Source organism: Sinocyclocheilus grahami, unplaced genomic scaffold (genome assembly GCF_001515645.1).
Source record: "Sinocyclocheilus grahami isolate Dianchi unplaced genomic scaffold, SAMN03320097.WGS_v1.1 scaffold276.1, whole genome shotgun sequence".
NCBI classification, from domain to species: domain Eukaryota; kingdom Metazoa; phylum Chordata; class Actinopteri; order Cypriniformes; family Cyprinidae; genus Sinocyclocheilus; species Sinocyclocheilus grahami.
The window spans coordinates 1169676-1187336 of record NW_015505455.1 but is presented as its reverse complement, the minus strand read 5'-3'; the positions used below and the strand labels follow the sequence as shown (position 1 = coordinate 1187336).

The 17661-nt window shown below is 36.9% G+C and overlaps 1 protein-coding gene across 1 annotated transcript in view; it reads left to right on the top strand.

The window, feature by feature from the left end:
• Positions 1-2404: 2404 nt before the first annotated feature.
• LOC107600031 (TBC1 domain family member 22B-like) overlaps positions 2405-17661 on the top strand; it is a 75422-nt gene continuing 60165 nt past the window's right edge. Inside the window, exons 1-3 of the mRNA XM_016291797.1 lie at positions 2405-2420; positions 6046-6116; positions 14842-14970. Of these exons, the coding sequence (XP_016147283.1) occupies positions 2405-2420; positions 6046-6116; positions 14842-14970 (216 nt within the window). The remainder of the gene's footprint in view (positions 2421-6045; positions 6117-14841; positions 14971-17661) is intronic.

Genomic DNA, 17661 nt, shown 5'->3' with positions numbered 1-17661 from the left:
TTCCAAGCCTGTATGACTTCTTTTCATTCGTGAATTACAAAAAGAGAAGTTTTGAAGAATGTTTAGGCTGCTCTTTTCCCTGCAGTGAATGGAATGTAGGACTGTTACGTTTAGATGTAAACAAAAACAGTTATTTTGGTTTTAAATTGATTTATTCGTTTATTTATTTATGATCTTGATCAAAGTTTCTTGCTCCATAGTCATAATTTAGTTTTTCCTGACTATTTTCCACCATCTGTCCTTTGTGTCTGAAACATATTGCACAAGGCAACAGCTGGCTAAATCACTTCTTCCCATTGTCTGGATGAACTTCCAGGTGTAAGGACACAGGTTTCATTATCAGTCTGCCTGGAAACAAAGGCACTTAAAGTTACAATGGCTAGATTTCCACAAGCAGAACTGTATATATATTTTTTTCTTCTGTGAAATAATCTGTAATTATTACTTTTGGGTGGACAAATATTCTGTTGACAGAATTTATAGACAATTTTCCGGTATTTTCCCCCATTGTTTTCTGGGAAACTATTCGCAGAAACACCTGTATTATTATATGAATTGTTAATATCAATGGTCACACTTTATTTGAATTTGTCCTTGTTAAAGTGTAATTCCACAAATCACAATTATGTATGAATCGTGTTAATAAGCATACAATAGGTAAGGGCTAAGTTGCTTGCAATTGTGCATAATTTACTGTTATTACTTTGGTATATGCAGTATGTAACATGTAACAAGGGCACATAAAAACAAAAATAGATAAATAAATGCCACCAAGTTAAATTATACATACTGAATACGTGTTGAGATGGGTTATAACCGTAATATATCATACTCATGTTTTCTGAAAGATTCCCTTTTGCAGATTAGATAAAATAAAAGTCTGGGTGGTCCCTGTGATGTAATTCAAAAAATTATTTAGTCAAAATGATCATTTTAGAGCTGAGTGGAAATACGATTGATAGCGTAAACCTTTGAGGTGTCTCTGCGAATAGGCTTGCCATCAATAATAATGAATGATGTGTGAATAAGGAGACCATGTTTATGTTTTCACAGTCACTCATATTTGCATGGCAGTCATAACAACACTATTCATTATTTATTCGCTTCAGTCTTCATTTTGCCTTGACAAAGAAACTGCACAAGAAACATTAAGCTCTGATATCAGAAAGGTTAGTTTTCAGGAAAATAAAAACGCTTTCCCCAGAGCGCTCTTGTATTCATGGCACATTTCGTCTATTGTATGAATTTTTAAACCAACCTCTTGATTTAAAATTTGGATTTATCTTTGATGTCAAATAAAATGTATGCACATTACACTGCAGCCTGTTGTCAAGGCCCTGATAAATGACTAATCCACATTCAACACATTATGATTGCTGCCATCAACCCTTGAAATATGCGATACAGATATGAAATGAGAAATATTTGGTATTAAAGTGCTTGTTCACTTTTTTAAGGCTGTGCAGGGACTCTTTGCCCATTTTAAAAGTCAAATTTGCCTCACTGAGATTTATTTACGTTAGCGCTCTTGTGTTCACAAATACGCACTCATGCAGTGCTTATTGAAAGCATGGTGTGCCCATAGATTTCAAATGTGATCCTGTTTTGCAAGCTATCCACACTATTAAATATGTCAGATTAGTGCATCTCAAATAATTATATGTTGAAAACAGTTTATCAGAGATGCCTTGATGTCACCATATTTGTAGTGTATTTGCTATTCTGAATGTTTCAGCGGATATTTGAATGAAATACTACAGTTATACTTTGTTTGCAGTATGTAGACTGCACTAATTTCTGTATGCACCCTATTTCTGATGACAAAGCAGCCATATTTTTTACTTATTTCTTCATCTTTTTTGATCAGAAAAGGAAGGTAAAAATTTGCTCGTACAAAACTGAACTCAATACAGAATAGCTGTGTTTATTTCCAAGATGATAACTGGTCGGCACTCGCTGAAATACGCATGTGCACAGCTGGGCCTCGTACAGGAAAAATGAGCAGAACAACTTTCAGCAGAAGTCATTTGTATAAGTATTCTTGCATAAATTGCCATTCAATTCAGTGGGACAGTTTATGTAAGAATGTTTTAAAGAGCACCATGACCAGGACTAGTGGTATCAAGACCTGTTTGCATTTTTTTTCAAGTCGGCATGAAGTCAAAAATTTGTATATAATTCATAGTTCACGTTATTCATTGTTAGAATAATTTTGAAATGACTGAAAAGAGTCCTGCAAAATCTTGATTGGACTGATTATTAATAATTTAGTCAATTCATGATGAAGAAACTCATACTACTGCTTTGAGAAGTGACTTTCTCTCTAATAAAAATCTTTTGTATCCTCAGAGGAGCTTCGGAAGTTGAGCTGGTCTGGAATTCCGCGGCAGGTGCGCCCAATCACATGGAAGCTGCTCTCAGTAAGTGGAACAATCTCAGCGCACAGTGAAGTCCTGCTTCAAATGGTCAAGCTCATTAGAGAACTACAGCGTACATCCATTACAAGATGAATCAAAGAATACATAATGCATTCTACATAAATACACATTTATAAGTAATTAGGCTTCCTACTAATGACTTCCAGGATGACTTCTGCCTGGAAGCTCAGAGGTCCAGTCGAATGAAAACGTATCGTACATTAAACCATTTCAGTGGTTGTGCAAAACCTGAATCAGTGAATGAGCAAACCCTGTATCCGTTAGACAGACCCTTGAACCTTATTCACTTGTTTATTTTGAATCGCACAAGATGCTCTTTGGAACATTCCCGAATCATGCTGTTTTGTCCATGCCAGCTGAAGTGCCTGCTGTCATTTAAAGCTCTTTCTTTCTTTAACTTTGGGCTCTATAAACAGGGTTCAGAATAGAAAATGTTTTTGTAGAAAAAAATAGTAATAATAGTAAATTAAAACCGTAAGTGCAGACAGTATGACACATTGTATTACGCAATTGTGTTCTGACACATTTCGGGATCCAGTTACACATGATATGGGGCTTGTATAGCTAGAAGTGTTTCTGTTCACATACTTGCATAGAATATTTTGAGCCTAACACTGTTGTGAATGTAGTGTCAGTTTTCTGGGCTAAGAAGAGCCGTGTATATAACTCGCACTCCACTCCCCTGCGTCTCATGCTGACTGATGCTGCTTCGAATCCCTCATGAAGCAGTGTGAATTAAGACCAGTTAAATTGGTGCCATGACCCGGTTGGGAGTTTGGTTTAAGGGGTTGAGATGGAGGCCAGCTGGTAAGAACTGTGCAGGTAAACCTCCCTCCCCTTGTCTCAAGAGGTGCATAATCTGCATATTAAAAAAGGAGAAAGCATTTAAAGATTTTCAAAAAATTACACTTTCCAACTTTACATACCTGATATTTTTTATCCATTATTAATTGGCGTGACATTTCCCCAGGAAAGGACTGGCATAATGGGGGGGTTGTGTGGTCGTACCCTCTGACACACAGACAGCGGCGGTGTGCCCTCTTACAACACTGATAGATGAAGTGTCAGTCTGAAACAGGGTGGAATGGAGGAAGATATTTGATATTCTGACCCCCTTCTAGGCTAGTGTGTGGTCACACACACACACATACACACACACACAGAAACATCCAATTCACCCATGTGACCTTCATTTGCCTATGGCTACCTCATCTGTCATCTTGACTTGAACCCTGGACTGCAGCCCCACTCAATCAAACACCATCGATCCATGCTATTGAGCTCCTGCACAGGCGTTGTGAGTTCATCGGTGTGTGTGTGTATTTGTGTTTGAGTGAGTGGACAGCGAGTGTGAACAGCTGGAAAGCATCCTTTAAGAAGAGTAATGACCGGCGGAGGGCAGCATCACCATTTGAACAGGCGCTTTAACATGTGATCAATTTTGTGCATCCTGCTGACGTCTCATAAACTGCCACCAAACCACACTCAACACTTTCCTAAGAAGAAATAATTTCTCTTTTGTCAGGTAACCACTAGAAAATAAAGATTTCATTAGTGGTGTTTGCTAAGGCAGTAATTTTTATTCATCACCATCACCAGTACTGGAATACAGCTTATCAATAATTCATCTTATTATTATAATGATAGTGCTCCACTCTGTTCTAAAAATAAAAAAAGAATCGGAGGGGAAAAAGTTGTTTTACGCTTATGTTAGCAAACCAGACCCACATCTTGGTAGTAAAGACCCAAACAATAATGGTACATGTGTTAGCCGGACACAGGCAAAGAGTACTGATAAAGCACTGCAGTTTGTAAACCAATGTATTGCTTCATCATTTATCATGACTCCAAGTAATAAGAAAGTCAGACATTCTGTATTAATCCACATATTTCTAGACAATAGCAGGCCCACAGCTGATTAGCAGAACTATAGCGTGAGTTAGCTGGAGACTTACAGCTGCACTGACTGTATACACAACTATATATTTTGTACGCTCGACAGAACATCAAAGCAGCAATTATTAATCATACTTACAGATTGTGATTCGGAGGAGCAAGCTGGTTCAAACAAACTGGGCACTGACCCATCTTTCAAAGACAACCGGTTTACAAATCCCGCATTGAACTCGCGGAGATTGGAGACGTAGTCATCAGTGAAATGACGAGAACACAGCAAAACTTTGATTATACTGCCGTGGTATCTTAGTAAAGATACATTTTAACCACTGATTCTTCACAGCTTCATCCTTTGGAAGTGAAAATAAACCAAATTCACTTTCACAGCGCAGAGCACAGCATCTTCTTGACATTACGTTATCTACACGAATGAGCTACAGCGTTTGAAGTTTGTTTTCACGGGATGTCCACGCAGAACGTAGGCGGGCATTATGCAAATTAAATACTTTGTGATGTGTGAAATTTGAGGAATGGGATTCAAATTTAAAACCTTTTCTTTAGTGTGTTATGTAGCTGGTGATGTGGAAATATTTGCGTAATGTTCACGCAAAGAAAGAAGGTGTGGTTTCAGGAATTTGGATTTATCTTTGATGTCAAATAAAATGTATGCACATTACACTGCAGCCTGTTGTCAAGGCCCTGATAAATGACTAATCCACATTCAACACATTATGATTGCTGCCATCAACCCTTGAAATATGCGATACAGATATGAAATGAGAAATATTTGGTATTAAAGTGCTTGTTCACTTTTTTAAGGCTGTGCAGGGACTCTTTGCCCATTTTAAAAGTCAAATTTGCCTCACTGAGATTTATTTACGTTAGCGCTCTTGTGTTCACAAATACGCACTCATGCAGTGCTTATTGAAAGCATGGTGTGCCCATAGATTTCAAATGTGATCCTGTTTTGCAAGCTATCCACACTATTAAATATGTCAGATTAGTGCATCTCAAATAATTATATGTTGAAAACAGTTTATCAGAGATGCCTTGATGTCACCATATTTGTAGTGTATTTGCTATTCTGAATGTTTCAGCGGATATTTGAATGAAATACTACAGTTATACTTTGTTTGCAGTATGTAGACTGCACTAATTTCTGTATGCACCCTATTTCTGATGACAAAGCAGCCATATTTTTTACTTATTTCTTCATCTTTTTTGATCAGAAAAGGAAGGTAAAAATTTGCTCGTACAAAACTGAACTCAATACAGAATAGCTGTGTTTATTTCCAAGATGATAACTGGTCGGCACTCGCTGAAATACGCATGTGCACAGCTGGGCCTCGTACAGGAAAAATGAGCAGAACAACTTTCAGCAGAAGTCATTTGTATAAGTATTCTTGCATAAATTGCCATTCAATTCAGTGGGACAGTTTATGTAAGAATGTTTTAAAGAGCACCATGACCAGGACTAGTGGTATCAAGACCTGTTTGCATTTTTTTTCAAGTCGGCATGAAGTCAAAAATTTGTATATAATTCATAGTTCACGTTATTCATTGTTAGAATAATTTTGAAATGACTGAAAAGAGTCCTGCAAAATCTTGATTGGACTGATTATTAATAATTTAGTCAATTCATGATGAAGAAACTCATACTACTGCTTTGAGAAGTGACTTTCTCTCTAATAAAAATCTTTTGTATCCTCAGAGGAGCTTCGGAAGTTGAGCTGGTCTGGAATTCCGCGGCAGGTGCGCCCAATCACATGGAAGCTGCTCTCAGTAAGTGGAACAATCTCAGCGCACAGTGAAGTCCTGCTTCAAATGGTCAAGCTCATTAGAGAACTACAGCGTACATCCATTACAAGATGAATCAAAGAATACATAATGCATTCTACATAAATACACATTTATAAGTAATTAGGCTTCCTACTAATGACTTCCAGGATGACTTCTGCCTGGAAGCTCAGAGGTCCAGTCGAATGAAAACGTATCGTACATTAAACCATTTCAGTGGTTGTGCAAAACCTGAATCAGTGAATGAGCAAACCCTGTATCCGTTAGACAGACCCTTGAACCTTATTCACTTGTTTATTTTGAATCGCACAAGATGCTCTTTGGAACATTCCCGAATCATGCTGTTTTGTCCATGCCAGCTGAAGTGCCTGCTGTCATTTAAAGCTCTTTCTTTCTTTAACTTTGGGCTCTATAAACAGGGTTCAGAATAGAAAATGTTTTTGTAGAAAAAAATAGTAATAATAGTAAATTAAAACCGTAAGTGCAGACAGTATGACACATTGTATTACGCAATTGTGTTCTGACACATTTCGGGATCCAGTTACACATGATATGGGGCTTGTATAGCTAGAAGTGTTTCTGTTCACATACTTGCATAGAATATTTTGAGCCTAACACTGTTGTGAATGTAGTGTCAGTTTTCTGGGCTAAGAAGAGCCGTGTATATAACTCGCACTCCACTCCCCTGCCTCTCATGCTGACTGATGCTGCTTCGATTCCCTCATGAAGCAGTGTGAATTAAGACCAGTTAAATTGGTGCCATGACCCGGTTGGGAGTTTGGTTTAAGGGGTTGAGATGGAGGCCAGCTGGTAAGAACTGTGCAGGTAAACCTCCCTCCCCTTGTCTCAAGAGGTGCATAATCTGCATATTAAAAAAGGAGAAAGCATTTAAAGATTTTCAAAAAATTACACTTTCCAACTTTACATACCTGATATTTTTTATCCATTATTAATTGGCGTGACATTTCCCCAGGAAAGGACTGGCATAATGGGGGGGTTGTGTGGTCGTACCCTCTGACACACAGACAGCGGCGGTGTGCCCTCTTACAACACTGATAGATGAAGTGTCAGTCTGAAACAGGGTGGAATGGAGGAAGATATTTGATATTCTGACCCCCTTCTAGGCTAGTGTGTGGTCACACACACACACATACACACACACACAGAAACATCCAATTCACCCATGTGACCTTCATTTGCCTATGGCTACCTCATCTGTCATCTTGACTTGAACCCTGGACTGCAGCCCCACTCAATCAAACACCATCGATCCATGCTATTGAGCTCCTGCACAGGCGTTGTGAGTTCATCGGTGTGTGTGTGTATTTGTGTTTGAGTGAGTGGACAGCGAGTGTGAACAGCTGGAAAGCATCCTTTAAGAAGAGTAATGACCGGCGGAGGGCAGCATCACCATTTGAACAGGCGCTTTAACATGTGATCAATTTTGTGCATCCTGCTGACGTCTCATAAACTGCCACCAAACCACGCTCAACACTTTCCTAAGAAGAAATAATTTCTCTTTTGTCAGGTAACCACTAGAAAATAAAGATTTCATTAGTGGTGTTTGCTAAGGCAGTAATTTTTATTCATCACCATCACCAGTACTGGAATACAGCTTATCAATAATTCATCTTATTATTATAATGATAGTGCTCCACTCTGTTCTAAAAATAAAAAAAGAATCGGAGGGGAAAAAGTTGTTTTACGCTTATGTTAGCAAACCAGACCCACATCTTGGTAGTAAAGACCCAAACAATAATGGTACATGTGTTAGCCGGACACAGGCAAAGAGTACTGATAAAGCACTGCAGTTTGTAAACCAATGTATTGCTTCATCATTTATCATGACTCCAAGTAATAAGAAAGTCAGACATTCTGTATTAATCCACATATTTCTAGACAATAGCAGGCCCACAGCTGATTAGCAGAACTATAGCGTGAGTTAGCTGGAGACTTACAGCTGCACTGACTGTATACCCAACTATATATTTTGTACGCTCGACAGAACATCAAAGCAGCAATTATTAATCATACTTACAGATTGTGATTCGGAGGAGCAAGCTGGTTCAAACAAACTGGGCACTGACCCATCTTTCAAAGACAACCGGTTTACAAATCCCGCATTGAACTCGCGGAGATTGGAGACGTAGTCATCAGTGAAATGACGAGAACACAGCAAAACTTTGATTATACTGCCGTGGTATCTTAGTAAAGATACATTTTAACCACTGATTCTTCACAGCTTCATCCTTTGGAAGTGAAAATAAACCAAATTCACTTTCACAGCGCAGAGCACAGCATCTTCTTGACATTACGTTATCTACACGAATGAGCTACAGCGTTTGAAGTTTGTTTTCACGGGATGTCCACGCAGAACGTAGGCGGGCATTATGCAAATGAAATACTTTGTGATGTGTGAAATTTGAGGAATGGGATTCAAATTTAAAACCTTTTCTTTAGTGTGTTATGTAGCTGGTGATGTGGAAATATTTGCGTAATGTTCACGCAAAGAAAGAAGGTGTGAAAGAAGGTGTGGTTTCAGGAACCTCAGTAGTGCCATGTCAGGGAGACCCTGTGTGTTTCTGTGCGAAAGCAAAAGCACTTCTTTGGCCTTCCGAAAGTAGATGCAATGAGGAATCATTGGTTAAGATTTGTTTACAACAGAACAGCACAACCCAGATGTTCGAATTTGTGCAACGCAATTTATGGACGACAGTTTTGTGAACCTAGGGGAGTAGCCTAAAAGGCTGGCTGTGCAAAGGCTATTTCTAAAAAAAGGGTCAATTCTGACTTTGCTATGACAATCTGGCACGTATTCTGAATCAGCTACTTTAAGTATGTTTCCTTAATCGTTTAAGTATTTGCTATTGACTGTTCAAATGCGGAGTTTTGCGCCGTGTAGAGTATCACGTCGTGTGTGTGCGTGAGAGAGAGACAGGGTCACATCACAGTGGAGTCAGCTTTCTTAATCGTGGCTTGTGTACTGCAAACACATAAGAGCATCATCACTGTGTCTGTCACGCAACTCTGTTCCCCTTTCAGGCTTGAACTGATGGTAAAACTAATGACATTATATGCTGTCTTTACATTTATGTTGAAAGCTGAAGCTTGCGATTATGGAAAGGGGCGTTACATTTCCGACGTGTGCTTGTGGTGTTCGGCCAATCACAATGCACTGGGTCAGCTGGCCAATCAGAGCATACTGTGCTTGTCGGAAGGAGGGGCTTTGTAGAAAACGACGTGTTTGAGAGAGGCGGGGCATAGAAGACCTACAATAATGTACAGTATTTGAAAAATAATGTGTTTTTTGAACATTAAAGCATGTCAACATATTCTGTTACACCAAATACACAAAATAATGATCTTTAAAAAAGCATCATATGACCCCATTAAAACATGGAAAAAATGTTGTTTGATTATTGCTTAAAAAAAATAAAGTTTTTTATTAGTAGTAGTATTATTAGTAGCCTAGTAGTAGCAGTAATGCTACTACTAGGTTTTTTTGCCGTGAATACCTTTACAGTTCTGTGTGTATATGATATGACGCTAGTTTTACTCAAATGAAACGGTAAAATACTCATGAAGTGACTCTCAGAGCAGTTCTGGAGATGTTGTTCATGTATTTGTCCTCATTTAGAAAGATGACAGATGCTGAAATCACCGCGAGCGTCATAGATGGGGTAAAAAAAGGAACAGATATGTCCTTTTAAGGGTACTTCTCCAGTGACAAGCTGTTGTACCCCAAAAGGTGCGATTTTGGCCCCTTTTTTTCCTGTATATAGCCTATACATCCACAACAATTTCTGAAACCACAGACAACCCTATTATTTGTATGGCTATCACATAAAAAGCTCTAAATTCTTAGTGTGGGGCCGTGTAAAATAATTAAAGGTTCTATCTTGTACTGCACATTCACTTCACTTCCCTTTCCCTTTTCTTCATTTTCCCCAATATATCTGCCCCCCCCCCCCTTTCCACCAGTCAAAAGTTTTTGTAAGTTTTTGTAACTGTAAAATGTTTTATGTTTTTAAAGAAGTCTCTTCTGCTCACCAAGCCTGCATTTATTTGTTCCAAAGTACAGCAAGAGCAGTGATATTGCGAAATATTTTTACTATTTGAAATAACTGTTTTCGATTGGAATATATTTTAAAATGTAATCTATTTCTGTGATCAAAAAACGGAATTTTCATGATCATTACTGCAGACTTCAGTAGAAGTTATTACTTTTGTTTAGCAAGGATGCTTTAAATTGATCAAAAGTGATGATAAAGACATTTATAATGTTACAAAAGATTTCTATTTCAGATAAATGCTGTTCTTCTGAAGTTTCTATTCTGAAACCTGAAAAAAAATCTCATCTGTTTTCAACGTAATAATAATAATAATAATAATACATGTTTTTTTTGAGCAGCAAATCAGCATATTAGAATGATTTCTGAAGGATCGTGTGACACTGAAGACTGGAGTAATGATGCTAAAAATTCAGCTTTGAAATCACAGGAATAAATTACATTTTAAAATATATTCAAATAGAAATGTGTCATTTTAAATAATAAAAATATTTCACAATATTGCTATTTTTGCTGTATTTTGGATCAAATAAATGCAGGCTTGGTGAGCAGAAGAGACTTCTTTAAAAAAAACAATACAAATCTTACTGATCAAAACCTTTTGACTGGTAGTGTCTTAAAACACAGTTTCTTATGTGCCTAAATGTCAAAATTAGTACAATATATTTGTTGATAAATTCTAATACTGAACACACTATTGAATTATTAGGGTGTGACTCGTTTTATTTTTGTGTTGCTGTCTCTAGCTCCCTCCCTCCCTGTACAATAAATCCATATCTCTCTCTGCTAATTTTTTTTAATGCAACTTTACAATCAATATTGATGTCCTTTAGCACAGTATTCTGAATGATGATAATAACTGTTTAGCTGTGCATTTATTGAATGAGCACTGTGCGATGTCCGAACTGATTGCACTATATTATATGTATAATCGTTTTCTTAAATTCATTTTAAACCTCTTAAATCAATTTTTTCTAAATAATTTTCAAAGTTTTTAAATTCCTTGTTTTGTTGTTGTGATTATTGTTTTTATTTTATTTTATGTAAAGCACTTTGAATTACCATTGTGTATGAAATGTGCTATACAAATAAACTTGCCTTGCCTTGCCTTGCCTAGGAATCGTCTATAAATCTATAGAAACCAACCAGAACACCCCAGCAATCTCCAAGCAGCCACCCCATTGAAACCATTTTGGACACCGTATCAGTTGCTTTACAACCACATAGAAACCATTTAGAACACCCTAATAGTTGCCTAGCATCAACCTAGAAACCAGGGACTGCCTAGAACACATTAGCAACTACCCAGAGCACACTGGCCATCACCTGGCAACAACCCAGAACACCGTAGTAATTGCTTAGGAACTACCTAAGAAAAGCCTAGCAATCATCTATAAGTGCCGTGTCATCTTTTGTGCATGTTATTAATAACAGCAGTTCTTTTCGTAGATTATTTGTGTTAAAATTATCTTTAAGTCTGGAAGCTATCAGTCCTAGAGGTCTGCAGAGGCATTGGATTGACGCCGAAACCCAGAGGGTAAACAAAACCTTGCACCGACCTGACCCAACCCAATTTTAAAATGGAGTGCATGGTTCAATATACTGTAGTTGCTTCAATATATCACTTCTGTTGCACTTTTTATTTCTTTATTGTCTTTATAGCATTTGCTGGATTTGCTGTTAATAGCAATTAAATATATTTATTTATTCTGTCTGAATACTCGATTCTGATTGGCTGGCAGGTGTTGATTAAATTCGTTTAACTGCACAGGTAGTTCCAGGTCAGTTTAATTACGTTCTATATTAATGCGCTTCCTATAAACATTGGTAACCATAGTAACATAGAGTTACAGTTGAATAGTAATACAGAGTGAGACAGTTACAGTAAACATTTCCGATTTACTTAGCTAGGCTAAATGGAGGATTTTCGCGTGTCATTTAGTTTATACGGTCATTATGGCAATTTTGATAAATGGGCAGAGGCACAAGATGAACTGGACGAGCTGAAGAATATAACATCAACGAGAAACGTAAAGAAAAACGGTACAAGGAAATAACACCAGCAGAGCTGAAGCAGATTGAAGACGACAAGGATGAGGTTAATACAAAAAAAGACTACTAAATGGGCAATTACCACATTCAAAGACTTTTTGTATCGGAAAAAAAAAAATTATGCTGTTGAGACATTGCGAGAATTTTATGCCTCTGTTCAGAATACTACCAGCCGCGAATAAAGTGTATCAGAGCGGGTATTAACCGTTACATCACAAAACTCAACATCATAAATGATAAAGACTTTAAATCAAGCAATGCCATCTTTAAATCAATTATAAAGCGCTACAGGAAAAATGGAAAAGACATCAGCGTTCATCACCCTCTTATCACTGAGTCCGACCTGGAGAAAATGAAAAATTCACCTGCGCTCTCCCCATTCACACCCATCGGGCTTGTACGGAAAGTTTGGTTTGACATACAGCTGTGTTTCACACGGAGGGGGAGAGAAGGAAACCGCGACCTATCTAAAGAGTCTTTCGTTCTCCGACAAGATGAGAATGGCTTGGAATACCTAACCTTGGCACATAACCCAGAAACAAAAAAATCACAAAGATCCTACTGCATCTGACAGAGAGAATTTTCGAGGATTTATGTTTGAGTGCCCCGGTGACCCACTTTGTCCCATGGAAAGCTTAAAGAAATACCTGTCAAAGTGTCCTGTCGACGCCGGAGCCTTTTATCTGCATCCCAGGCGCATCCCTTTGTGCAAACTCAAGGACACTGAAGTGTGGTTCACCAGGGAGCCGATGGGAATCAACTACCTCGGCAATATGCTAAAAAATATTTGTGAAGAGGTAGCTAATATATTTAATAGATATTCAATTTTTCACCCTATGAGTTCAAACTGTTTGTAGATAACCTGTAATATTTTCCAAATCTAAATTCTTTCAGGTGGAAGGTATCACTGAAATTTACACACACCATAGTTTGCTGAGCACTGCCGTCAGTCGCTTCTCTGACGCCGGACTGGAGAGTCGCCAGATCATGTCAGTGTCAAGGCCACCGATGCGAGGCTAGTTTGCGGTCATATTGAGCTCCGTCTTTGTCGGAGAGGAGGGCGTGGAGTGACATTCTTACATCTCAAGCCTCAACAAGCAAAGATCCATCCTCCTCCACGCCTAAACCTAAAATAACCCTACCCTTTTCCATGTCTAATTTCACAATCAATGGAAATATGGAGTTCAACATCCATTAAGTACACTAATAAAATAAACTTTGAGCCAAAGCTTTCAGCTAGGCTTTTAGATTTTTTTTTCTCGTTTTTATCTAATTAAATGCATTTCAGTAAACTTAATGTAGCACTGCTTTATTTATTTGTCTTTATTTTGAATGGGGAGAACTGATGTATTTGAATAACTATTGTAGCCTAATAACTATTTATTATAATTAATTCAAATAAATTAAATTTTGCCACCCAACCGTGTCTGAATTACATTCAGGAGCACATAAGCTGTTGTCAACACTGCCCTGCGCCTGTATAAAATACCTAAGCTTAAATTGCTACATTATATTTCTCAGCAGCGAAAGTAACACCATGGCGCCGGTAGGCTACTTCACATACGCATCTCTTTCTCACTCAACAGTTAATTCAAATAAATGTAATCTTACTGCACTACTTAATATATTTGTCTGCTCTGTCTTATTTAAAGCGAGTAGAATGCTACATCTAACAAGTTGTAACTGACGAAAATAACCGTCATTTTTATCGTTCCAGTCAAATATTGCAGCGCAAATATTATTAACATCTTTAATATGTGAATGCTGGCAAATGACCATGGCATAAGCGGGATAATCAACGGCTAGCTGTACATTAAATGATTTGAATGCATGACGTGGAGGCGAAGAACCACCGTGTTGCGTTTAAAATTTTGTTCAGTGTGTATATATATATATACATATATATACCATACACTGTATATATACACACTAGCAAGTCTGGAAGGTGTTTTCTAAAGGTCTGCAGGGTAAAACGTGCCTGTAGTTGAAGAACAACTCCCATGTACCCCATCAGGTTTAATAATAATAGCAGGTTTAATTTCAGGTTTAACTCTATGGTGTGCCTTTTCTTTTAAAAATCTGAACATTATTTATAATGTGTTAGTCTGTTAGACTTAATTACATGTACAAATGCTAATGGAGCATAAAGAAGAGCTCTCCTTGGCACACATACATCTTGTCACAAAACTTGTCTGAGTGTGGAAGTAAAAAATAGCCACATGGGGGAGCGTCTTGTGTGATAAATGGATTTCTGTGCTTGTAGATTTTCATGCAATCAATTACTTTATCAAGAGACTTTCTTTTCTGGGCCTGAACATCTGCTGCGTTCTCATTCTCTTGCTATGGCAAGTAATAAGAGGAAATGTGACTTTAAATGTGACTGATATCAGCTTTTGGCCTCAAACTCTGGGAAATCTCAAAACTTTTCAGAATTCTGATTTCAGCTGACTCCAAGTTAACAGCTATTATTCTAGTGCAGGCAAACAAACATTTTGTTGGCGTACTCAGATCTATATCAGATTGATTTAGAGGTATCTCGTCTGGCTTGGTGTAAACATTAGCTTTTGTATTTACATCTCTTTTTACAGGGTTACCTGCCTGCTAATGCAGAGCGGAGAGAAAGCACATTGCAGAGGAAGCGGCAAGAATACTTTGGCTTTATTGAGCAGTACTACGACTCCCGTAATGACGAGCACCATCAGGACACATACAGACAGGTAACATTTATGCTTCCATGCCTCTTTCCATGATTAGAAACGAATCGGTGTTGTGTTACTCTGTAATATTAGCATTAGCTCTGTAAATTCCCATATTTTTTATTTTAGAACTGTAAGATATGTTAGGTAAGATGTTGTCTAATCTAAAATTAACATATATAGTTCAAAGTAGCTAGTTTAAAATGCAGCAAATGTGTATCACCCCCTTAAAATATTGTCCCACCGCAAAACTGTTGATGATCTCGAGTGTGTTCAACAAATAAAATCATGCAGCATCATAATTTTGACAATTTTTTTTTTTTTTAGCTGTCCTGCATTCTGCATGCAGCCTTATTGTGCACAATAATGCATTACAAAAGCATTACATTACAAACACCTCTCTTTTTTTCTAGGGTTTCTGGTAGGGCTGGGTTTTGACACAAATTTCACGATTCGATTTGATTCTCATTCACAAGCTTTCGATTCGATTACCAATTTGATTCGATTCGATTCAATATAAATTATTTTGGATATAAATCAGGTACAGTACATGCCAAATTTTCTCAAGGAAAAAAATGATCTCAACTAATGCTGTAAAATATACACGAGAGTCAGTTGGTACTACATTACTGTGATATTGAAGGTTAAAATGGGCTGATTTGTTCAAATTACCAAAGAAAAAAAGTTTTTAAAATAATAGTTACAATTACATAATAATGTTTCTACTTCAATTTGTTTTTTTGAAATATAAACATAATATGGTGGCTGTCATACAAACTTGATGGATTTATTCAAACATAAATTAAACATTGAAGAACAGTAAAATGTATAATGAATATGTTATATGGTGCATATATTTAGCAAAATGCCCCTCTCTACAGTGTATTTTTCTATCTGACTAATGAATTTATGGTCACCGAATATGTTTTTCTGAGGTAAATGTAATGTTACGTGACATTATTTACAAGCCGTTATACTGACGCGTGGCTGAAACACTGATTAAGTGATTACATGAGACAGGATACGAATTGTAAAGTTGTACTCTCTCTTTTAACTTACCTTCGGATGTTTAGTCATGTTTATTTTGTGCTGAAACAGGTGTTAATGTGGAGTAGATGATCAGTTCACGTGCGCCTCGCGCTGCTGCGTCTGTTGAACTGAGGCACTACAGAGGTCTGTCACTCCACATTAAACAGCGCCAAAACGCCGTTTATTGTTTGAATACTGCAATACAATGGACAGAATTTGAAATCTGAGACTTTGTTTCATATTAAAAGTACCAAAGCACAATGCTTATTGCGATATATTGGATGGGAAGTGCCCTTCAATGTTCCGTCCATTAACTGAAAACAGGCTAGACTAATCGATTCTTGGGATTTAAGAATCGATATCGTTCCGTAAAAATGAGAATCGATTAATATCGAGATATCAATATTTTTTTTACCCAGCTCTAGTTTCTGGTGATATTTTGTACCTTATTTGTGGAAGAGGCCTCCTACAGTACTAGAGAATACTGCTAGCTGAACTGTATGCAGGATGACAGCAATAATTAACTGAATCAAATACTCGACTGATTTCCTTTTAACTTCCTGACTTCCCGTACAGCTCCGCACAGCCAGTCCTAATTCTGCTGTTTAATCGAATAATTTTCAAGTTCAAAGCCAGGGGTACACTGTTATATAGTCAGGGTTTCTTTTTTTTTCTTTTTCATACAGCAGTATGCTAGCTTTGCCAAGCTGTTAGGAGCTCATAATGTTTAGAAATGCCACCAACAGATAGTGTTTGATATTGTAACGCAGAAGAGGAAAAAATGTCAAGGAATGTTTAAATCTCCAGTGTATTGGCAGGAGGATGTGAAGATCAGGCTGTTGCTGTCACTCTGATCTGATAAATGTCTACCTGATTTAAGACCGACATCTAGTGATCACCTCTTGCAAGCTGTATCTGGGTGATTCTCACAGACACAGCCTATTAAGAACATTGCTTATGTTTCACTCAAAAATGATTAAGAATAAATAAGAATAAATTCATATTTATTCTTAAAAAAATAGTTTGCTTTTTACAATCACTAAGGCTTTTTTTGCCTTAGAAGCTTAATTAAATTTAATACTATAGTTTAATTTTAATTAAATTTGACATAAAATGGAAAAACACTTTATTTGTGAAATTTTTATGTATATTATTTTGATTATTGCTGCTGTTATTTTTAATTTGATAATTATTTTGTAATTTATTTAATTGAATTGGGAAGGTAAAATGATATACAACATTTAGTGTTTGTTCTAGTACCTTAAATTTATGATTAAAACAAATCTAGTAGTAGAGCAAGGATAATCTAAAGATAATCATTATTGGAAGAGTTGGAAAGTGCTTAATTTTCATGAAAATAGCCAATGCAATCATATAAAAAAAATACAATGATATATAACGTAATATACCATGTATAAACCTCTAAAAAGTATTAAATATAAAATTCATATAATTTAAAATTAAATGTAAAAATATATGTATATTAGTTTGTGAAATTTTTATTATAAATATTGTAGTATATATGTGACCCTGGAGCACAAAACCAGTCTTAAGTCGCTGGGGTATATTTGTAGCAATAGCCAAAAATACATTGTATGGGTCAAAATTATTGATTTTTCTTTTATGCCAAAAATCATTAGGATATTAAGTAAAGATCATGTTCCATGAAGATATTTTGTAAAT